Source organism: Colias croceus, chromosome 17 (genome assembly GCF_905220415.1).
Source record: "Colias croceus chromosome 17, ilColCroc2.1".
Taxonomy (NCBI): domain Eukaryota; kingdom Metazoa; phylum Arthropoda; class Insecta; order Lepidoptera; family Pieridae; genus Colias; species Colias croceus.
In genome coordinates this window covers 5,599,498-5,624,822 of record NC_059553.1, presented here as the reverse complement: position 1 = coordinate 5,624,822, position 25,325 = coordinate 5,599,498, and the positions used below count along the sequence as shown (strand labels likewise).

General features: G+C 32.5%; 1 protein-coding gene across 3 annotated transcripts in view; it reads left to right on the top strand.

Moving 5' to 3' along the window:
* Nucleotides 1-5,166: 5,166 nt before the first annotated feature.
* Nucleotides 5,167-25,325, top strand: part of LOC123699109 (carbohydrate sulfotransferase 11) — a 45,291-nt gene continuing 25,132 nt past the window's right edge. Inside the window, exons 1-3 of one of the 3 annotated variants that reach the window (XM_045645983.1) lie at nt 5,167-5,306; nt 12,621-12,878; nt 13,575-13,640. In XM_045645983.1, the coding sequence (XP_045501939.1) occupies nt 12,717-12,878; nt 13,575-13,640 (228 nt within the window). In that variant the 5' untranslated portion in view covers nt 5,167-5,306; nt 12,621-12,716. Of the gene's footprint in view, nt 5,560-12,620; nt 12,879-13,574; nt 13,641-25,325 lie in introns of all 3 variants that reach the window. The other 2 variants (XM_045645984.1, XM_045645985.1) reach the window with 2 other exon arrangements.

Here is a 25,325-nt window from a genome sequence, read left to right as displayed (position 1 = left end):
AAAATATATTAAAATAGCTTAATAGACAGTAAATAACCTAACCTATATTAAAAGTTAAAAGTAAATAAAATATTATTTAATGGATTACAGATTACAATTATTTACAACTAGCAGTCCGCCCCGGCTTCGCCCGTGGTACATTTTTACGTTTTCTCTCTCCTCGTACTTCAAGAAATGTAATAAAAAAAGGAATTAACGAAATCGGATCAACCGTTCTCGAGTTATGCGCTTACCAACACATTTTGCGATTCATTTTTATAGACATAGTATAGATATACAGAGTGAGATAATATTATACACTATACAGAGTACCTGAGTAGGTTTTAGGTACCTATACTTACAGTAAAAGCTGTAAAACATCATTTTGTTGTCTTCCTCAGATTCTGGAACAAAAGTATTTTTCCTTTGCAAACAATCAGCTAATTCAATAAGATTCACAGTTGGTTGCTTAGGCGGCAAAGCATTGACACGGCAATTGAACATCGATCCTTCCGGGTCAATGAACAGTAAAGGTTACCCTTATCCACATCACCCGCATCACCACAACGCAAAAGCCCATGACAACTGACACCAATACCTATGAAAGCACATAGCATGAACTTCATTATTCATTATATTTATTTATAGTTAGCTCGTTCCATTTCATCTGGAAACGATCCCCGCATTCTGCAATAATTAAAATGGTTTATATCTTTCAGATATAGATCTTGACGAACAATATAGAACTAGGTAAGTTACCCTTTTTATTAAGCAACGATATGTTTGAATTTTATGAAATCGTTTATCGTAGCAAAAAAATAAACTGTTTTCTTGCGCTTAACAATACATTTATTTATTATTTATTAACAATCAAAATAAAACTTGAATAGTACTAAATTTGAATAAGGGTAAACGCCTTTCAAATAAGTCTGCGCAATGTTATCAGTTATGCTCCTCTTTACCAAAGCCCACACGTACCTATTTTGGCTTTTCAGCGTTATACTAGGTATACGATTATACTTACCTACTAATTATTATAAACTGATTGATTTGATGTGTTGAACTGCCTGCAATTTTCTCGAGTTGTTTATAAATTAGTTCATTATTAGGCATTTTTTATCATTATTCCTTATTTCCTAAACATATTATTTTGATAGCCCGCAGAATTCAGATTAGGTATACAATGATTGGTATCTAATATAATATAGTGATAACTGATAACAATCAATAAAATATTATAAAAAAAGTTTCAGCATATTTTCGGAAATTGGACTCGAAACTATTCTCATAATATACTATGTAGTAACATTGTAGCAAAAGGTATAAATATACTAGAATCTGAATTGGTTGACTACACTACACAAATAGCATGCCGTGGGTAGTAGATTAAAATAGTTACAATGAATGGCATGCTTCCTTTGTCAAGATGTTGATTGTTACCGAAACGACTATGCATGCCGGTCGGACCTTGTCATCAAATCTGTGTTTGATATAGACTACGCTACGCCCCCGTTGAAACTTGAATCCTGAAGATAGAGCAAAGTTTTTCAACATTTTTATGACGCGTTATTTAGCTTCAGACTCGAATTTGAGCCACGCTTTGTACACTAATCAAAGACCGGTGACAATCATTGAGATAGGTACCTATATATACATAGTGAGACGACACCGCCTACATCACTTATGTTTTTTTAATGGTTTTAAACTGAAACACATCAAATATGCCTTCGTGTGTGTTACGATATTGCACAAATAATACGGAAAAGTGCAAAGGAATAACTTTCATCGGTAAGTATACCTAACTAGATAATAATCTTTAAAACTTAGTTAGAGCAAAAAAATGGCGCACTGATTTTGTTCGTGGTGTCTCCTCCATACGTAGTAATATTATCTCAATGGTGACAATACAATAATTTAGTGGGGAAATCTTATTATCATGAATACGGTCTACCTAATAAAAAATATTTTTCTTTTTAATCTTTTTTTTTTACTTTAAATATTTCGCGACCCAACCAAAAGTTGAAAATTATGATTTATTGTAAGTATATTTCAACAAAAGATATGAGGGAGACCTCGGTATCTGTGATGCCTACATATTTTTATTACGATAAAATCGTAGTAGGTACGGCCCTTCAAGGAACCTAATCTTGTTTTTCAATAAAAACGAAGTCGATGATTACCTAGGGGCTAGGTAAGTAGTAATTTCATTTCTGGAAGTATTAAAATTTATCTTAATCTTTTACAAACAATTGGTTAATTATATACTTAGATTATAAATGAAAAAATAAACAAGCAAGTCATTTAGGTACATTAAAATTACTTATTAGTGATTATTACTAATACCACAGAATAATAACTGGTAGCTAGCTTATACTAAATTAATGAAGCAGGAGCCGCCTAATGTTAAAAAGCTCTACCTACCCAGTAGATTTCTTTTCGGTTCTAAATTACTTCACTATCATGCTAAAACTATCAGTTCTAATTAATTTACACCTATCGTCTACCTACACTAATTAACATGTTTATGCAATAGCGCATCAAAATCGAAAGTAAACTTTCACTTTCACATAAGAAACATTTATTAAAGTACTAGCGGTTCGCCCCGACTTCGCCCGTGGTACCTACATGTTTACGTTTTTTTTTTCATAAAAACTATCCTATCTCTCAAGTTGGATCGGACTGCACGTGGTGTGCGAATTTTATTATAAACGGTTAAGTGGTTTAGGAGTCCATTGAGGACAAACATTGTGACACGAGATTTATATATATTAAGAAGATTATCTTTCAGTATGATTTACTCAAGCCATAGATACTTCATACTATGTAGTAGACCTTGTAGTAGACACTAGATCAATGTTATTTGTGATAGTGATGATTTTTTTTTGATAAAACGAGCTGCCCAAAATCGACACGCATGGCGGAGTACTGTTGACGCCCTTTGCCCCAGCTAGGGGCTTTAGGAAATTAAGTAAGTAAGTAAGTATGGATTCCACAAGACATCACCAAAGACGCTCATGCGAAAAAATAGCTCACAATGAATTATTGTGACAATGAATAATATCTGATCAGCTTGATCTAATCTAAAACTAAATAAAACTATTTTATCTAAAAATACCTAAGTAAAACAAACCAAGTTAATAGATAAACAATAGGGCGATGTAACTATTTACTCTTGCTTTCCCTGTCAGGACTCAGGAAAAGTTAATTATACTGTACCTACGAACGGAAAGTTGAGAATGTATTGTACAATCTAGAATCTAGTAGGTATAGAGACGTGATTGATGGTTAGAAATGTATTGTAAAATACAGACGATAAATTAAAATACGCCATTTCGAAGAGCCGCCTGCAATACTTTTCCTAAAAATAATTCAGATAATATTTTATCAAGCGACGCTGTAACGTCCTCAATTTCCGATGCATTTACCCTCTATCAGAACATGAACTTTTAACCTTGTATAATGTCACTAGCAGACGATCAAGCATCGCTTTTTTGTGCCAAAAATGTAATTCTATAATTTAATAACAACGTTGCTTGTTGAGCAAAAACTGAAAACATTGCCAAGTAAAATTTAAATTCACATTTTATTTCAGGTAGGTTACTCTATTCTTAGGTAATAAATAATAATAAATCAAAACAATACGTACAATTTACGACGATAACAAAACCTCCTTGGAAGACTTAAGGATTTATGGAATCAATGTTATCTGATAGGTAATTCTTATACTTATAATATTTTTGTAATTTCAGTTACGGCCGGCCGCGCGCCGTCGCGGTCGGCCATATAGGGAACATATTAAGCTAACACCATTAAGAGTCAAGAAATTCAAGTTGGAAAGTAGGTATATTTTCTCCTACTTAAACTTTGTAAAACATTTAATGACAAATGAGTCAAAGAATTTCATTCTTACATTGTGCAATGTGCATGCGCATTGCGCATTGAACTCGAAGCACTTTTTTTATTGGACAGTGGACACTAGAAATCGATTTATCTTGATGAAATCCTACACACATAATCCTACGTAGAATAATTATAGTATGTATAATGATAGAATTGTGCGTACTGAACGTATGAAATAGAATATAGACTACCTACTTATCATTTATCATTTTTTTACTATGTATAATGTAATTTCTGTTTTTACTATCTTAGGGTCACTTGAATTTTTTAAATGATTTTTTTTAGTTAGGTAGTTAGATGATATTAATATTAGATATGTACCTATATAAAAATATTTTACAATTATTAGGTATTTATTATTCAAAAATTAATTGATGTGGAAAACCCCAATTTTTCCAATATGTTTCTGCTCTCTATTTGAAATCAGTTGAAACGGGTCAAAAAAATATTTTTAATGCGCTGAATAAACCCCAAGTTCAGTGATGAAGATCGGTGATGTTGAGAGGTTGCCTACCTAGGTATCTATTTTTATACGCTAATGTCAGGGTAAAGAACGCATTCATAAATGCAGGAAACAGTGTGAGAAATTTTAACTTTAAAATTTTCAGCAGTTCATAAAAAAAAACATAAGTATATAAACAAATATCCTCCCTAAGAAAGTAATGCTAAGTAGGTACCTATTCTTGAAAATTATAAAAACATTGAAAAAATAAAACAAAACAAAAAATTCCTGAAAACATCGCGCTGACCGACTTTTAATTTTGATTGATTGATTGACAGTGTTATCGTTGATATCTCAGCTTACATCTCAGATTAATTCTCTTATCGACTCTCAAAACAATTTCTCATACAGAAGCATGTGTGTCATGTGTAAATTGATAACGGAGATAAAATCTATCACGATAATCTCATAACTGAGCGGATAGTGAGATTCGAATAGGAATTTGCCCACCGAACCTAACCTAGCACTAAGAGGCGATGACTGAATAATTTATTTATAATATCAAGCGACCATGGACTCTTAACCTCTAAACTTATATCTAGTAAAACACAATTAACGTGAGAACAAGGTCACACCATCTGTTGGGACGAATAGGACGGAGTAGTGTACACTGTACATACGCATGCGTATTTTTTATAGCTCACAAATATTTAGGAGCGATGATAGACAAAGTTCAATTGCCTAATGGCAGAAGATTTTTCATTTGGCATATATAAAAGGTCCGTTGCCAGGACGTTCTGCCAAGAATAAAGCTGCAGTGCAGTAAGCGCGCTTGCAGCGGCAGACTGCGGTGCCGGTCCCTCCATTCATTGTCATATTGTGTTGGAGGTCGATAAAGCGTAGTGTCGACGCGCCTTCCTCGGTGCGCGGATGTCTCAGTTGTTACGTCATAACGCGCCGCTTTATGACATACGCAATTCAAACAGTAAAGCTTTATTTATAAACAAACGTTATTTTTGTGTAAATCTGCTCAAAGTTTAATTAATTATTATGTGTTTCCTGGAAATTTTAAATATTTATTTATATTTATGATGAAAATCGAAAGTTTAAACGCAAATCCTGTTAAATTTATTTAAAACACGTGTGTCATTTGTCAAGTCACAGGATATTACCTGTTATGTAAATCGGTGATGTTGAGAGGTTGCTAAACAGATGATTGCAATTTAGATGTGCGGAAGGTAACATAAACCACATTATTTTGTTGGGTTTACATTTTTTAAACAAAGTTCTATTTGTATAACGAAGGTAATAAAAATGAACTAAATTAAGCGTTTATTACCTAAAGTAAATAAAACAAGAACCTAGGTATATATGTACCTATTTGTCAACATAAAACAATATTAGTAGGTATGCAGGTGACATTCTAAGTGACAATATACATAAATAGGTATTAAAATTAATCCACCTGATTAATACGTATGTACTAGGTATATACATACTAGATTTGTATTTTAAAAATGAACAAGTGGATACTATAAAATGAGCTCACCTTCACATTTTTAAACTTTATGCTGTTTTACGAAATATGAAAGTTGCGAATTTATTGCAATTTGCAGATAATATACCTACCAATATCTACATTCCATTTACATCTGCTATTAGGTAGGTAGGTATATGTACCTAACTTTATTAATTACATAAAGTTTTTAAATGATTTTTTCGCGTATTTGAAATGATGCAACATACTGAAACTAATATACCTAAACAGTAAATAACTAGTTATTTAGCTACATAATATTGTACCTATTTATTGGTATCTATTATATACACGTAAACATGTATTTAAATTAGGCATTGTCAGATAGGTATTTAATATAATACCTACCTTTGTTTTGATTACAGTTAAATTATTAAAAGATTGATAGGTAGGTATATCAATTTGGGTCTATCAAAACAAAAAAACCGTAACTTTTCGTCACGATAAAATTTCGCTTAAATTGTTAAAAGCTTTCGTTTTACAGAATCGATGACAAAAGTTTAATGGTTTGGAACCTGGTTTGAGTGGGCGATTCGCGTGACTATGTCTATACTCTATAGTCATTCATAATGCGAACTTCCAATACGAATACATATAGGTAATTTTTTTGCCATTAGATACCTAAAGAGGTAGGTACTTTTAATTTTGTGCCATATCTGAGTAATCAATAATCCATACATCTGATGTAAGGATTTTGATACATATATTGTACCTACATAGCTGGTACCTACCTACCTTCCTAAATTGGCAGCAATTGCTCAATTATTATGTACATACCTATCTCCTCTTTTTTTTTAATTGTTACCCAATATATTTTTTGCTTATCGTGCATTTTATCCAATACCATTGTCCAATACCGATTTTTTTATCAATCAACGGTTTATCAGTAACTATAAAATATATTATGATTGATTACAGGAAAACTATTGTTTCATCACCTTCCTGTGATCGTTTGTTTCGATTAGTTTACAGCTTTATAAGTAATAGAGTCTAATGACTAATACTAATATCTAATAATAATTAGACAGTAGACTAGTTGCGGTTTCACCCACAAAGGCCTTTCTTTAGTTATTACTAGCTTTTCGCCCGCGGCTTCGCCCATTTTGTCTAAAACCTAATAACTAATATACTAAAACCTTCCTCAAGAACTGCTCTATCTATTAAAAAAAAACCGCATCGAAATCCGTTGCGTAGTTTTAAAGATTTAAGCATTACATAGGGACAGAGAAAGCGACTATGTTTTATACTATGTAGTGAAGGAACTCTTATGTAATTATAAAAATAACTATTTTTCAGGTCAGGTCAACCGATTTTTCCGATGACTCTTTTTATGTATAGTGTTTATTGTCAGGAGAAGAATCCTAGGAAAGTAAACATAAGAAATTTGCGAAGAAATTTGTGAAGTTGCAATAGATAATTTATAATAGTTTACTCAATACATACATAATATATGGAAGAATAAAAAATCATTTTGAAAACACTCAGCGGTCATAGCTGTTATTACTTACCACAGACAAATGAATTGTCGTTGTTCAAATGTTCGGAAATCTTGGATATCGTCCAAAAGTATGTAGAAAATCTTTTCTCTATTTTCCATCAACAATAAAAGTGTGCCAATATAAAGGGAGCACTTAGCAACAACTAAATAATTGTTAATTGTTACGTGATGACTCTGATATAATATTTAGAAAGTCATCATGTAATATTAAGGCACTTAAATATAACTAATATGTTACAAATTTACCAATTTATTACTTAATAGCTTTCCGTCCGCGGCTTCGTCCGCGTTTTCAAAGGAAAACCCGCATAACTAGTTCCCGTTCCCGTGGTATTTCCGGGACAAAATCTATCCTTTGTGTTAATCCAAGTTACCCTCTATATGTGTGCTAAATTTCATTGTTATCGGTTCAGTATTCATTGCATGAAAGAGTAACAAACACACACACATACATCCTCACAAACTTTCGCATTTATAATATTAGTAGGATAGGATACGGATAGTAGGATGTACTATTTTATAAAAATGCTTACATATTACATAACACTTTAAACATTGATTTTAAGTTTTAACAGAGTAATTGACATAAAAATAATAATGGAAAGCTCTTCTTTTGTCCTTATTTTATTAGATTTTTTTATCTATAAATTTATCTATCCATACTATCCTTATTATCCATTGAAATATTTTAAAAATATGAAAGGCAGCATTTACTTAAAAATCTATAAATTTATCCCGACTTAAAAACATACCGGATAAACTCAATATTTGTTAAAACTATAGTTACCTATCTTATCGAATATTCGAGTAGGGCGGGTCTATTTTTTTATTAACAATTTTTTTGATACGATAAAGCTCCGGAGCGATAAAGTAGCCTACTCACGATTCAATTTCAGTAACAATCTGCTGACACAATCTGCAGTGAGCTGACAGATTGTGTCGTGAATAGTATAGTTGAGGGCACGTTGGGGGCGTAACCCAACATGTTGCGTATTGGATCGGCGCGGAAGCAACCCGACAAATTGTCTCAGCAGATTGTGTGCGTGTTGAAACGTGAGTATTGTGATTGCTCCAATCTCGGCTCAATCGCGCTGCCGCGTTAATCGCAAAATGGCGGTTTTGAAATAAACGCGGGAAAGACATTTTTACATATTTGAGGAAGATGTTTATATTTTATACTTTATAGCCCTTGAAATCTATCAATAAAATTGGAAAAAATACAAGCTTTACAAAGATAATTATCTTATATTTCATAAATTAGTATATCCATTAATAATGCGTATTATTGCGTTGAGGTTTAGCATCAAGCCAGGCATCAACGTGACGTGCACACGTTGTAGCAAGCAATCGCGGAATGAAATTGTATCAGCAGATTGAGGGTTGGATGAATCGTGAGTAGAGAACGCTCAATCGCGACTTCAACAAATTGTGTCAGCAGATTGTGGGTTGTGTTGAACCGTGAGTAGGGCCTTTAAGGCTTAATGGGTCGTTAGATATGCAAACATGTGCAGTCAAGTTTATTTTAATTCGTTGAAAGAGCTCTCCAATTACAAAGTTCTAAAGTAAAACATGCTCAACGTAGGTACCTCATCGCGGGAACTGATAATAAAGGTATAGGGGAAGTGGGCCCAAAGGGGGCACCTTACCGGAAAATTAAAAAAAATGAAGTTTGAAAAGAAGTTAAACCATTTATTTTTTTGAAAAAAGTTCCATTAATAAATACTTTTGAATGCTAAGTGGTTAAATTTGTCAAAAGTTAAAGTATATAATAATTATTAACAGTTTACTCAAAGACTACGATTGCCTGCTTTGCCCGAAGGGGAGGCCTAAAGCGGGCTTTCGTTTAGGGCAAAACGGGCAGTAGTTGGGTAAAGCGGGCAGGCCTGGATTTAAACAGCAGATTTCAAAATATACAGCCACAAATAATATATATAATAAATAGAGTAAAAGACAAAAATATTTTATAAGTTATGTATTTCAAACAGTCACACAATTATTTTTAAATTTATATATGAAACAAAGGAACTTAAAAAAATAAAAGTCTCATAAAGTCTCCTAACAAAATTAAAAATAAATTTATAATTGTCATTAATGATGAAACATATTATAAAGGTCGGCATATCATGTGAACGACAAGTATTTAAACAAAATAAATCCTAAAATAATGTAATAGGTAGGTATACAAGTTCCATAAATTCTTGTTTAGACAGCCCGTAAAATAAAGAGTCCACGTATTCCAAAAGCTCCATACCTTGTTCCGTAGAAAAGACAGTAGTAAACCTAACAATTAGCTCATTACACGAACCCGATTTAAGATGTCTTTGCAATGTCGTTCTTGGAATCCCATATTTAGTTGCTAATTTTTTGACAGGTTTTACTAACTCTTGCACTTCTCGCATTGCTTGCTGCATAGTTGAGCATTGCCATGAGGCTTGTGAAGTTTAACGCTTATATTTACTAACCATCTAAAAGGAAAAAGCAAATTCTAAGGCAAAAAATTAACAAAAGAATGTATCATTTTAGCGGACGGGGCAAAGCGGGCGCGTGCCCGCTTTACCCTGCCCGCTTTGCCTTTTTCGACATTTGAAAGGTTCAGACGAAATTCTAGCCTCAAGATTTTTAGACATGTGGATTTTTATGGAACCAAAATACGGCCAGATAGCCACTTAATAGCTAACAAATTTTGGTTAAAGGATTGTAAAGACCAAAATAAAAAGAACACATATTACATACCTTGCAATATTTTTCAAAAATCATCGAAAAACATTTATTTGTTGCAGCTTGTAAATGCGTGCTCGCAAGCGAATCGAACGACTGCCGCGAGGTGGGCTAGGGGTGTGGGGATCGTGCTCACACGTCGCGCGCGCGTCATTATTTAAAATTCCGATACTATACTGAGTGCCCGCTTTAGGCTCTGTGCCCACTTTAGGCCTCCTTCCCCTAGACCAAGATTAGCTCAATATATTGAGCCAAAACATATGGTTAATTATATAGTTAATAGTCGGGCCTGCATTTAATATAATAATTTATTGATATAATAGAGTCTAAACTCTAAAGAGTCAACGAAATGATTGTGGAAGCCCAAGCCGAGATTCGAGTCTCACAGGCTCACCCTTAGGCCCACCGCAGCACATGGCTGAGAACTGTACTTGCCCAAAATAAGCCCGGTCAAGCTGTAAAAGCCCTCCTGAGCTAACATTGACATTACAAAAAAACACCAACAACGGAACAACATGATTGAAATCAGATAACATTCGACTTTTAAACATAATATAGATTAAAACTAAACAGATTGAAAACAAATGACGTTTAAATTCAAATAGGTATTTAATGGTATTTATTTATTTTATTTACACACTTTATTTTACAATACCAGTATTTAATTTTTTATTTAATTTTTTATTAAAGTATAACTACTATATCTAATATTGAGATTATTATGATAAGGTTTTAATCAATTGGTGCTATTAATTTGATTGTCAGATGTAAAAACCCAACACATAGCTGATAATAAAATATTTTATTGCCAAAAATAATTAGATTACCACAGATTACTAAATAGTAAATACTAAGTCAGCGAATGATTTTGATAAACAATCAGAAAGAGTAGTTTTTCAATAGCCGTTTGTTTATAAATAACTAGCTTACTGCCCACGGCTTCGCCCGCTTTGTCTAAAACCTGTGTCAAAATCTGTGTCTAAAACCTAATAAAATGTATTAAAAATCTGTTGCGTAGTTTTAAAGATTTATCTTTAAGCATACAAAGGGACAGAGAAAGCTACTTTGTTTTATACTATGTAGTGATACATTTTTGACCCTCTATTCCAGTAACTTAAAATAACAACATTTATTATTTTTCAAGATAATAATTTTAATTTAATTAATGTTGAACCTAGATTAAAATAAATTAACGGTATTGTTTAAAAAATAGCTCCGTTAATTTATAATAGTTATATTTCTTTTATTTAAATACATATATTTCGACTCTGTATGCTTTTGTAGATGTTTAGAAAATCTGTTTATAATAATATCTCTCATGATAAGGTAACCAAACTAAGTTTTAGATATTATAAAGGGCAATGAATGCTAACTACTAAATTTGAAAAATTTTTTTTTTTGGGTTTCACAGACGACAGACTCGGAAAATTACATAAATTTATACTAAATACATAGCTATATTATTATCACATAATATTATAATTGTCAACTATAACCTCAAATTGAAGCAGAAATGTTTGGGGGGAAAATAATCTCTGCCGGCACAATTCTAATACAAAACGGTATCCAGTTAAACGCAATGAAGAAGGGAACCTGTTTAAATTTTAAAGCACCTCATCCCGTTTGGAAGAAAATTGGTTGCGGAATTGATGCTATTTACTCGAGGGCTCAGATGACCTCCGCATTCTTCGTAACTCGTTTGAGTTAGACTTGCATAATCTCTGATATATCGCATTCTTATAGTTCTTACTACTTCTTCTTGACGACACTTTTGGGATCTATGTGATTTCAACACATTATTTTTCTTTGTTTAGGTATTGGAGTTATTGGATAAATTCCCACAAGAAATTTAATAACACGTTCAAGTTAGGCTGAGTTGAAAATCACAATATTTAGAGTAAGTTGTTTGGTTTATGTACAAACAATTCCATATCAAATAATTATTATATTCTAGAAAAATTAAATATAGGTAACTAGGTACGAGTAAATTAAGGCAAATTTTTGCGTTAGTAAAAAAAAATAGGAATTGTACGTAAGCAAATTATTTTATTTCAAATTTCAAATTTGACTATGTTACTTGTATCATCGTTGTATTAATATATTGGTAGATATATTTCGTAATACTTCTTTACAATAACCACCTATAAATAAGGCAAACAAGATATGTTTGTACATATTTGAAGAAAGAGCGTTTATTTGGATTTCATTTACGAAATTTATTGCTAATAATAATAGAAGTGCTTGTCGAGGCCGAAAACATGAGAATTACCTTAATTTATTTTGCCTTGGCAGTTGGCAATAGTAATAAAGCGCAATAATATCATTGATAAGATATCATTTATCCTGCTGTTTCAATTTATGAACACAATACCTATATTGGGAAGATGTTTAGATAAATACCTACTTCTCTGCCGCTATTTATCTAGGACGGACGTGCTTTTTATGAATAAAGCTTGAGATATTCGGAATTCGGATACCATAAATATAAAAAAAAAACTTTGAGCAGATTATTCGAAAAAATTTTCTGACCATCTTAAATTTTATAGATCCAAAATTAAAACAAACATGTGAACTATAAAGTACTCATCTCTGTGTTAAAAATGTGATTCAGTTTTGTGTGGAAGCCTCAAAAAAAGACAGTGATGATTAAACGTGGTAAGAGGAACGTGAGCATGGTAAGGTTGGGAAGATGTGTAGCCTTCCTAGCCCTTGCTGCGTTTTTGCTGCCATTCACCATCCTGCTAATGGTCGCCGATCAGCAGTACAGCTTCACATACAGTTCAAAACGAGTGTTCTATCAAGAAGTGAGTATTTACAATTACTATTCTTTGTGTATGGAATAATGGTTCAAAAGAACTGGTATCTAAGGGAATTTATAAGGAGTTTAGATAGCATGCTTGGTATTTATAATGTAGAAGTTAAAGTTAAAAGAGACATTACTAGGATTCTGCGTTAAGCAAAATGAAAGACGAGGAAATCTGCCTCGTTTAATTTCTTTGGCACAGAAGCTCGGATTTTTCGAATTTAGTGAATGTAACTAATTAGATTCTACTAATGAAAAGCGCTTTTTCTAGCCTCGGTCTTGTAATTTGAAATTGTATGACTGTTTGATATGTTTGTTTGGTAGCTTTAAGCGCTTTTTTTCCTAGTTAGGTACTAGTTATTGTATTTGCTATTGTGTAGTATCTTTAGCATTATTTTCTGAATGCTATAATAATATGTGCAACTTAAGCCAATTCCAAATAAATATTTGATTGTCCATAAATAATGAATTCAGCATTCGTTTCGCTTATCAATTTATGTTTGATGCATGGTTAATCAAAATGTACCTATGACAGTCATTTTTTTTCATATGACTAGGTTTATCAAAGCATTGAACTAATTGGCACAAAGTTGTCGCATGTATACCGAAAGTTGCTTGCATGTTTCGTGTCGTGTCGTCTAGTCTAAAGTGAAGGAAAAAAATTACAATTCGGTAAACACTAGTTTCTTCTTTTCAGAGTGACTTCTATAAAATAAACGGGACGTTATATGCTCCCGTAACCACACCTTTTTATCGGACGCAGGTAAATAAATTCCGAATTCCACGATTATGTGCACTTGCTTAAAAAACAATTGAGACGACTCCGCACGAATACTTCGTTATGCCTCCTCCACACTACTCGCGAAGTTGAACGAGGTTAGACGAATAGAATAATGTAGAGAGGCACTTCGGCTTACTTCGTCCAACTTTACCTCGCCTCGGCCGACTTCCGTTTGTTGTCGGTTTTTGCGCCCGAGTCAAAGGGCACGAAGTTACCTGAAGTTCGTTCTGAATATGAACACTATGCGTTCCTCGCGAAGTTGAACGAGTGTGTAGTGTAGCACCGCGGACTTCAGTCAACTTCGGCCGAGTACTTCGCCGAGGAACTTCGCGAGTAGTGTGGAGGAGGCATTACAAAAATTAGCCATAGTGCATATTATTAGCAATCATGTAGCACACTTTGATCTGTTCTCTATTGCTAGTTGTCTATGCTTTTATTATAAAATTTACTGTCTATTTTTATGTATTCTAAGTTTGAATTTTGTGTTTTGTGTAGTTATAGGTTATATAATATTGTACGTTATTTAGGAATGTACTCCTTAACTTTCATCCAATTAATTGAATGTATTTGAATAAATAAATGAAAGAAAATACTGGAAAAAACATATCTATCGATCCCACATACAAAAGTGCAGTTAATACAAAACGGTTGGAAATGTATGAATTAATAATAAATCGATTTCGCTTCATTGACGAGCCGTGCCGTTTCAATCCGCAAACCGTCGAGAGAAAGCAATTTGCACGCGATCGGCCGTTAATAGCTAGCCAAGTGAATATTCTGAAATCGCTTTGTGTTAATGAAAGAAGTATTCAATACTAGCTTTCCCGCGGCTTCGCCCGTGAAAGGAAATCCCATGGAAAACATGTTTCAACGCGGTAAACAGCTGTGTCTCTAGCTTCCTAACTATCCAGACACAGAAATCAAATTATGAAAACGCTTTTTGCGATGTCAAAGACAAATAAACAAACACTTTCTAATTAATAATATTATAGTAAGGATAAGGATAAACGCTCTTTAAATGTTCTTTATGCACTGCTAGAATAAACTGATTGCAATGTCTGTTGAAGTTTTTACTGAGACAGATATCTTCCATCTCGGCCATAAATCACATCTGTCTTGCTGTTTGCGTATTTACTCAGTTTCTTTTAAATTTTCTTTTGCTTGATGGGTTATAAATAACAAAGAATTATACCACAGTCTTATACGGTATGTTTTATATATACTAGCTGTTCCCTGCGGTTTCACCCGCATTGCTTCGCTCCTGTTGGTCTTAGCGTGATTATATATTTTATTGATGATATAGGCCTTGAGCGCGTTCTAACAAATAAACAAACAAACAAACTCTTCAGCTTTATAATATTATAGTATAGATGTTAATCAATTGTTTTGCTGATCTTGATAATGTATTGACTGATTGGGCTTATTTTGTTTTTGAAATATTGATTGAAAGAATACAAATAACATAATATTGTGAAATGTATGTAAGGTAATCTGATAATCGATTTCCGGATTACTTAAATATGATTAAACGGTTTTCACAGAAAATCAACACTAGACGTTGGTTTTTTGTGATAACCGTCTGTAATAGATAAATAAAACCGGCCAAGTGCGAGTCGGGCTCGCGCACAAAGGGTTCCGTAGCAGCAAATATAATAAACTTATTATGTCAATTTATACACCTGGTGAATGGAGCCTAAACTCTCCCGATATTTTGCCTTGTACTTTTATGTATGAATATTAATATTAATGGCGTATTGCTTGAATAAGCTAATATTTCTCGTAAAAAGTACCTACATTATAAAGATTTTATATCATCGCGGATTTTTAAAGGTGTACAATACTGTAGTATATTTTTTGATCTATCTTATAAGGTTCAGCCATCGTTTTCAGTGTAAGCACAATAACTTAACCAAAATTACAGTTAAATCAACCTATCTCAAAAACTATAAGAGATACTTTGATCAAACCAAAAATCGTTGAAAGAGTTAATTAGCATGCATCACCTCTATTTTTTTAGAATTTTATACCCCGTAGTTATAAAAATAGAGGGGGGGGACATACTTTTTACGACTTTGAGAGCTGATATCTCAAAAACCGTTCACTTTAAGAAAAATGTTTTTTAGAAAACTTTATATCATTTTAAAAGACCTTTCCATTGATACCCCACACGGGTATGTACATCGAAAAAAAAAATTTCATCCCTCAGTTACATGTATGGGGGGCCCCACCCCCAATTCTTTTTTTTACTATTTAGTGTCATATTTTTGTAGCGGTTCATACAACACATATTCCCATCAAATTTCATCACTGTAGTACTTATAGTTTCCGAGTAAATCGGCTGTGACAGACGGACAGACGGACAGACGGACAGACGGACATGACGAAACTATAAGGGTTCCGTTTTTGCCATTTTGGCTACGGAACCCTAAAAAACGACGTGTGGCATTCGGGGACTGCCGCGGTAAAGCTATTGCATGTTATGCCTTTGTAGCGACACCTCGCTCTGAATCTTAAATTTTTGAAATTTTTTCGTTACAGAGCTATATAATATATCTTCTCTAATATATAAAAATCAATGCCACTTTTCGTTGTAATTCCATAACTCGAGAACGGCTGAACCGATTTCGATAATTCTTTTTTTATTATATTCCTTGAAGTACGAGGATGGTTCTTATGTAGAGAAAACGTTAATATGTACCACGGGCGAAGCCGGGGCGGACCGCTAGTTATATATACAACTTTCCGACATCATCCATTGGGGCCTTAACGGCCGGCCAGTCGAGTGGACTGGTCGTGAATTCTCCCTTTTTCGATGGAGGAATTCCACCTTCCTTCCTCCACACCTTCAAGCCACACCTCCGCCCGTCGGAGTGGGGGAGCGTGAGGTTTTTCGTTACGGAATTTTCGATTCGGTCCCCGCGCTCAAGGCCCGCGATAGAAGCTATGCAATAGCTTAAAAAGATAAAAATGTCATTGATGATATTTAATATTTAATGATGATATTTAACATTCATAACAATTTCTGAATAAGAATTTCAATAAATATGAAGAGTAAATAAAATAGTAAATTGTTTTGTGACTTCTGTTAGGTACGTAGTATTTTTGAGAAAAGTTGAATTACTATTGTTTATGTATGGTTTAACTACTTATGTCTCAATCCATAAACGTATTGAGATATAATTTTACAACGTAGGTGTAAAATGCAAATTTATAGGTTGCGTATTATTTTGAAATTAAATACATTTTCACAAGTGTAGTTAGTGGTTTTAGAAGTGTACAATCCAGATACTTAAAGAAAGATATGCAATCTTGAAAATCTTGGAAAGTATTTTATTGGTAGGTATAGGTAATTATGATAAGTTGTACCTAGTATAGTAGTTTTTAGGTATACAAAACTAATCATATTAATTATAAATTATTACGTTTTACCTCTTCTTTTTACCTTAATACGAGATTTTTTTAATTCAAAAATATCCATAAATAAACAAGCCCATGTATATTTTATAATGTCATAGATATGAACTTTCCTCCGAATTATGTTGAAATGCTTGATAACTATCACGAACATCGGGAGGTGTAACCGTCATGTGATCCATAAAATGTCATCAATTTACACAAAGTCCTTCAAACATCGTGGAACAGTACTAACCTTTGCGTTTTTGGTTATCATGAAGAGGCATCTTGTAATCTTTTTTAATGCATCATTAAAACAGATTTAGTCACCTTCAACTTAGAGATAAATGACTAATCTCATCAAGGTTTATTTCATTCAGTAATAATTAACTGTTACCATTGCAATGTTTTTTACTTTTTACGTTTTAGCAATCCAATGAAAACAGCAGTCATCATTTTATTTTTAACCAATATGCTATTGAAAGTATTTAAGACCTATCCAAATTCCAATATCCATGTTATACAGTTAAGCCAAAATAGTTATAGTCTGTACTCTATTCTTACCGAGAACCACATATTATCAAATAAATTACTACGACCTAACTTTAATAGAAATAAGTAATATAGGTGAACACTAAAGTAGCTGTATAAAACCATGAAACATGGAAAGGTCACAACAACAACAAACATTTGTATAACTTGAAACAAAATATCGGCTGGACCTATTTTTACGGAACGGCTGACATTTATAACGTGAGTGCAAATGAGGCTTCTTAAAACTATAAAAAATAAAACGATATTTAAATCTGTACATGTTTTTTTTTCCTATGATTGATAAATAAGCCAAGGGCAAAAAACGCAAAAAAAAAGTTGAAAAATTAAAATGTTTTATCAAAGTAGGTACTCTTGTTTATTAGTATTTTAATTAGGAACAATGTAGAACAACGTACAAATTATAATTCATTATAACAAGCTATATACGTTACAATGTCATTCCGCAAATTCTTGCTAAGCAGAAATAAGCAACCTTTGAAGTTTGATTTGAATTCAATTGTGAAATTATCATTTTTAGATGCAATAAAAAGGTTGTTAATAAATATAACGAGAAATTGATTGGAGGAAAATGAATTAGCAGAACTGTTCTAGTATTACAATTTAATTTAGAGGCCTTCACGTGATTATTCCATAATAACATTGAGAAGGGCGATAGGACCTACTTATTTTTCTAGTCTTGATGAATATTAATAACATACACTAGCTTCAGTGAATCAAAATGTTATTTTTGCATACCTAAGTAGTGGGTTCTGGTTCAAATTCAAAATTGCCGTGAAATGAATAATAAACACATAGAAGTATAAATTTAAACATGCCCGAGGTTTTTGAAACGAGACTAAGTATTGACCATTAAACATAATATTATCTTCTATTTTTCCCTTATATTATGAAACCCACAGAACTATATCGATGAAACCTTTTTTGTAAATGTTTGCCTAACCATTAAAGCTAGAAAGCCGATCGAAACTGATGTTTTGTTATCTAACGATATACATATTAATACAGATAGTATGAAATTCCGAAACCGCAGGTTTAATATCGCTGTTCTATACTATCTATGTCATAAGCTTTGTTGACGGCAGCTGACAAATTTCGTAATACAAACCTGTTATAAGCAGGCATCCACATATTCTTTGGTCATCGATTACCTAATAATATTATCAATGTCGCAGCCACTTTCGTTATGTTTGTTTTCCTTATTAGCGACTGTGTGCCATGTTGTGTTTCATGTTTATTGAATGGTTGCAAAATAATAGTAAACTATAACCTCAAAATAATTTTGGGTAAACTTTTATGACATGGTTTTTTCCAAATATTAGTTACCACTTCATTGGATTAGCGATAACCTTGCGAAAAAATCTTAATGAATTTCTTAATTAGCTTTTATTGGAATTGTAAAGAAATAGAAAAATAAAGAGATGAAGAAAAAAACGTATAGTTGTTTAATTATTCCGAAGGTAAAATTTTCATATAAACATATTTCGATGACTGAATTCCGATACCCTTATAAAGGTATCTTATCTTATTTTCCTGTAATTGGAGAAAGTGCTTTTTTAATTTGAAAATAATTATATTGGAGTATAAAGTAAATTACACACAAAAATAGATATACTTTGAGATAATAAATCAATAACATGCAATATTAATCCACGAAATATTACATCCACCAACATAATTTGGCACCACCAATGCACATGAGCTTCGGCATGCAGCCAGAATATTATATTACGCCTGTTATAATTAAATATTTTTTCAAAAGCTTGTCAAACACAATTTGTATTCAAGTCCTAACTTTAGGTCAACGACATAACGGTGCGATTACAGTACAATACATGTGCTGTGTGAGAACGCTTTTACAATAGAACACACTCGTAAAAACGTCTGCTTGTGGCACAAAAACATTTTTTTTTTTAAATATGTTCTGCCTGATTGTTACACTCGAATAATCAATAACCTACAATCTACAGATATTAAGACGTTTTTGTACATTAAGTAAAATTATTTTGTAATGACAGGGTTTTGTTTATGGTAAAGGACCTACATTTAGGTACTTGATAGGGCTTGAAAAGTTAATGTTAAAAAATGCGTAATATATTTTTAAATTAGGTACATAATAATCTTAAATCTTAATATTTAAAATGTTTGTTAATCAACATGCATACAATATTATCTTTATAGGATTTATCCTTGATGTAATTAATAATCAACAAAGAAGCTAAATCTGGAACGCATTTCCGTTCTTATCCCCTTGTGAAACGATGTTTTAGTTATTTGTAGGAACATTTCAGTTAGTTTTGTCTGTACAATGTACATCTTACAATAAATCGTTTTTAGTTCTTTTGAGCAGCATGTTAAAGTGTAATTTGGTGTAGAATATTCATTTTTAAACAGCGACGGAGCTTCTCATCGCGAATTCGTATCTTTTTTTTTAATTCTACACATAATTCTCAAAAAAAATTTAAGCGCAAGCCCTAATGAAAATACTGAGTGAATATACAAATACAAGTACATACTCTTCCTTTGCCTTCATTCTCCAATCTTGTGACTTGCTCATTTTTTGCTCGATTCTAAGTACCTATTTCCGATGAAAGATTCGCTTAATCAGTAGGAAGGCCACGTTTTTTTAAACAACCGTTATTTTGATGCTTTTTATTCCAAATAACTGACCCTATGTAGTTACAAAAAGCGATTCGTAATATGTAATTGCAAACGTATTTTCAAAGTAGAACTCATCAATATTTCGCATATAAATGCACGATTTATTTAAAAGATAGATAATAAATTATAAGTGACTTCATTCTTAAATAACTTTTTTGTTCTAACTTACTAGATCTAAAAAAATGGAGTTAAAAAAATAATATGTAGGTACATGAAAAGTAAGGTCAGTTTACACAATGACTCATGTGATTTATACTTTACATTATATAATTTATTAAATAATCTTAAATCTATCTATTCCATAATAATTATAAGATGGAAAACAACTACGGAGCACTAGATAAGTATACCTCTAGTACCTACCTACTCTTATGATAAAATGTATTTAACATGGTCTATTTACTACAGGAAAGCAGTTGTTCAATAAAAGAAAGGCTATCTTTGAATAAAATATGTAAAAAATATCGTACAAAAAATTAACGTTTGACTACGTTTTCGAGAAATAATAAAAACAGCGCCGATATAGCTAAAAATCACAGACCGCTGCACAGGGTTGCTTCTTTTGTGTAGCTACTTATATTTAATAAAATTGTATTTCATGGAAAATTGAAGTAAAAATTGCTTTTTATTTTATTCTATGGCATTTCCCGATCCGACCTGAGAAGAATAATGCCACTATCCAGTAAGATTAAATTAAAAAATACGCCTTAACTTTCTTTACACAGTACCTATTTGTTTATCTATAGGATTTTTAATTTTTATTTGATTATTTAAATAAAATACAAGCATCAAATGATCAAATGCATCAAAAAGCCCATCAATTACATATTATATGAAAAACTTTTTTGTCTTCAAACAATTTTAATTTTTATAAAACTTTATCTTGAAAATCTACCAAAAGTTGGCAACCCTGTGAGGCGTGCTTGACCTTACAGTACCGTCAGATCTGGCAACTTTGCCATTTTTCAATAGAGATAGAAAGTTCTCAAAATTTTTAGACCAGAAAATAAATATCTCAGACCATTATTGCATGAAATATATACAGAATAAATATCAGAGATTACCTTCATATCAATGTTTTTTTCATAAAATCAATAATAAGAAGATCAGCGGTCTTAAATGAAAGTGGCAAAGACACCCGTAGCATGTGGCAAGATTGCCAATTTGGAATTTATTGTAAAAATGATAAAAGTTTCAATTAGTATCTATGAGAAACTTTTTAATAATTTGGTATACAACACTTAAAGAATATAATATATGCAATATTATGGTTATGAAATAATCTACATTGACAATGGCAAAGTTGTCCATCCATTTCATAATATTTCATAGTAAGTCAGACAATGGCATCAGGGTTGGCACAATGGAGAAAAATAAAATTCAACTTTTACTAAGCAAGTAGTATATTTATAATATTTACTTAGGTAAGTACCTATAAGATAGAATATTTAATAAAGGTAATCAAAACGAATTATAAAATCAAACGAATCATAAAATAAAAATGAATCAAAAATTTAAACCAAGCATAAAATTGGTACTAACAACATAACGAGACATTTATTGTAAAAAAATTAAAACTTGTAAAAATAAAACAGCCTATTTTCCAGGCTACCTCGTGCGGATAAGTTCTTAGCTTAGCTTATTGCAATTATTAAAGAAACGAAATAAAATTGTTCTTGTTAATATCATAAATAATAAACCAGGCTCTATAATCCTTCAAGGTCAATTAAAAAGTAAATCAAATTTAAAAGTAATGCATATCACAATCATCAATGACATATTCGTGGTTTTCCTTCACCGAATGTAATTTCACTTTTTTCACAACACAAGAAGAGGGTACGACATCACGATCTCTTTTGCAAGTAATAAATTTTAAATTAGGTTTTTTAACAGTTTTCAAAAAGAGAATCGAATAATATGTATCTTCTTCTTGAATATCCACCTTTTCTATAAAACCGACATAATATTTCCAGTTATTACGATTATAGTACCTAATTAAAACGCTATCGTTTTCATAAATTCTATGTAGTTTCTTTCCTGACTCTTCTGAGATCACAGATTCATTGTTTTCATCATCGCAATTAATATTTCTACTTTCTTTATGCTCCAAGTTCAAATCTTCTTTAACAACCTCCTTATTGAACTTTTCCGTATCATGTGTTTCCTTTTCCTGTGTACATTTGTTTGAATTGTTTGTGTTGTTGTCAGTCTTGTCCTTTGTTTCAATATTGTCAATATTCGAGATCATACTTTGATTATCATACTTTTCCATCAATATAACTTCACTTTCGTCCAAAACATCTGTGTCTCTAATTTGTTGTGTACCTATATTTATCGTACATTTATTATGTTCACTGTCGCAATTAGTCTTTCTACTTTCTTCATGTTCCGAGTTCAAATCTTCTTTTACAACCTCCCTATTGATCTTTTCCGTAACATGTGTTTCCTTTTCCTGTGTAATTTTTTTTGTGTTGTTGTCAGTCTTGTCCTTTGTTTCAATATTGTCAATATTCGAGATCATACTTTGATTATCAGACTTTTCCATCAATTTAACTTCACTTTCGTCCAAAACATCTGTGTCCCTAATTTTTTGTTTACCTATATTTATCGTACATTTATTATGTTCACTGTCGCAATTAATCTTTTTACTTTCTTCATGTGCCGAGTTCAAATCTTCTTTTACAACCTCCCTATTGATCTTTTCCGTGTCATGTGTTTTCTTTTCCTGCGTTATTTCTTTTGTGTTGTTGTCAGTCTTGTCCTTTGTTTCAATGTTGTCGATATTTGAGATCATTCTTTCATTATCAGACTTTTTCGAGTATGTGATTTGTTTTGCAACTTTATTCATCGTGTTGTCAATATCGTAATCAGTCTTTCTACTTTCAGTTAGTCTCTTTTTCTCAGGTTTGTTCTGTCTTTCATGTAAATCAATCCCTTTGTTTTCTTCCGTTTCTAAATCAACATAAAGTCCTACATTTTCTATATCAGGCATAGTTTCGTTAAAATAGTAATCAGCATCATACATCGAATTATTTTTTAAAATGTTTTGTAAAGCCATATCTTCATGATCAGACATGATTGACTCTTCATCGGATGTGTCACGTAGTGAGTAATCATCATCGCTTTCCACGTCACTGTCATATTCAAGTTTCTGTTTCTTTGTCGGCATTTGCTTTTTGTTTCGAAGTTTCCGTTTAGTTACTTTTTGAGTCCCAGAAGTGGATGGCTCGGGATTATCCCACGGATTTATGTTTTCAGCGTCTTTCTTCTTCAGAGTAAGATTAGATTTTATATCAATTTTTTTTAAATCAAGTGATTTACACTGTTTAATATCAAGATAAGCTTGGTTAAGTGGAGAGATTCGTATATCTGATAAAATTGTAACTCGCTTTCCTGAAGTCTTTGCTTGGTCCGTTTTTTGTTTATTTGATTTTATAGTCAATGTCTTTGGTTGATCTGTTTTTGGTTCGGTTGACTTTATAGTCACTGTCTTTGGTTGATCCGTTTTTGGTTCAGTTGACTTTTTAGTCGATTTCTTTGGTTTTGTAAGGAGTTCTTCTGCGTCTTTTGACGAAATTGAGCTTCCAGGTTCCACTTTTAATTTTTTATTCGGCACTGTTCTTTTAATGGGGTTAGGAGCTTTGGTTTTTTTCAGGTAATCTAGCAGCGCTGTGTCTATTTTATATTTTATTTCTTCTTCGTAGTCAGGTAACTTTTTAAGAACTTTTTGCGGATTGAAAGGTTCAATACCCGTAGCTCTAAAACCCGCTTTTATATTTTCTTTATTTGAAATTTGAATACCGTCCAGTAGTTCTTTTAATAATATTGGGAAGTGATTTTTATTTATTTGGGGTTGAGAAGGGTTTTCTATTTTATATTGAGTAATGATCTTTCGCCACACTTTTTTTAATGGGCCGAAGAAGGCTACGTCCAATGGTTGAGTTAAGTGTGTAGAGTTTGGTGGCAGGAAGGCAAACTGTATGTTATGCTGCTCGCACAATCTTATTATATCCACATTCAAGTGGCTCGACAAATTGTCGCCAATGACAAGTTTCTGGCCATCATGCTTCTTAGCCCACGGAATAATAACTTTCCTAAACCAATCCTCAAATACGACAGAGTCAAACCACCCTGACTTCGTTCTGTTATATCTCGCATCTGGTGGTCCACCTATGCACCATGGACCCCACAAATTTTCAGACTTATACACCGTATAAACTGGTAATAAGGATCCATCTGCACTTGCGGCGAACATAATTGATATGTTGCCCTTTGAATGATTTAATATTCGTTCAGGATATTTAACTTTCCGTCTAAAAATGCACTTCGTAGAACCGGGATTGTCTGATAAGTTTGTCTCATCATAATTTATGATGTTTTCTTTAGGTATACCTTTTACAGTTCTTTCAAGATTAATAAAATAATTTTCAAACTCTTCTGCGGTTTTTTCCGCCCGTGCCCTCTTGATATTCTGCACTGTTCGTTCAGTCAGTGCTTCATGGTTCCGATGTAAAAAATTCCTTACCCACCATTTGCCTGGTATTTTATCGGAAAATAGAACGGCGCGACGATTTTTGTTTAAATATTCGAAGTCATTTATATCAGTATACGTAAATCTAACCGCGACAGTGGTGATCCAAAATCTGCAGCAGCTATCAACACATCTACGATGTCTTTTTCTTCGGTTTCACTTAGGCGCAACTGGCCACCGGGCAGTTTCATATGGAGTCCTTTAACTTTGTTTTCTATAGTACGTCGAGGAATGTGAAATCTTTTTTCGGCCTCCAATGATGATATATTCTTTTTTCTAACAAGATCAACGGCTAAGTTCAGCATTTCCGGGGTATAATTTTTGTAGTGCCTCGATCCCAATTTTCGTCGACTACGGCGACCCATTTTCTGAAAAGCGAAACAAACAATTTTTTTTTCTTCAAAATGCTGAAGACCTGATAACCGAGAAATGTTGAAAACCAACATTACACTCCTAGGTAATTTACAAAAACAAAACTGGGTACACTAATTTTACCGTTATTATTACCTAACAAACTGATAGACATAGGT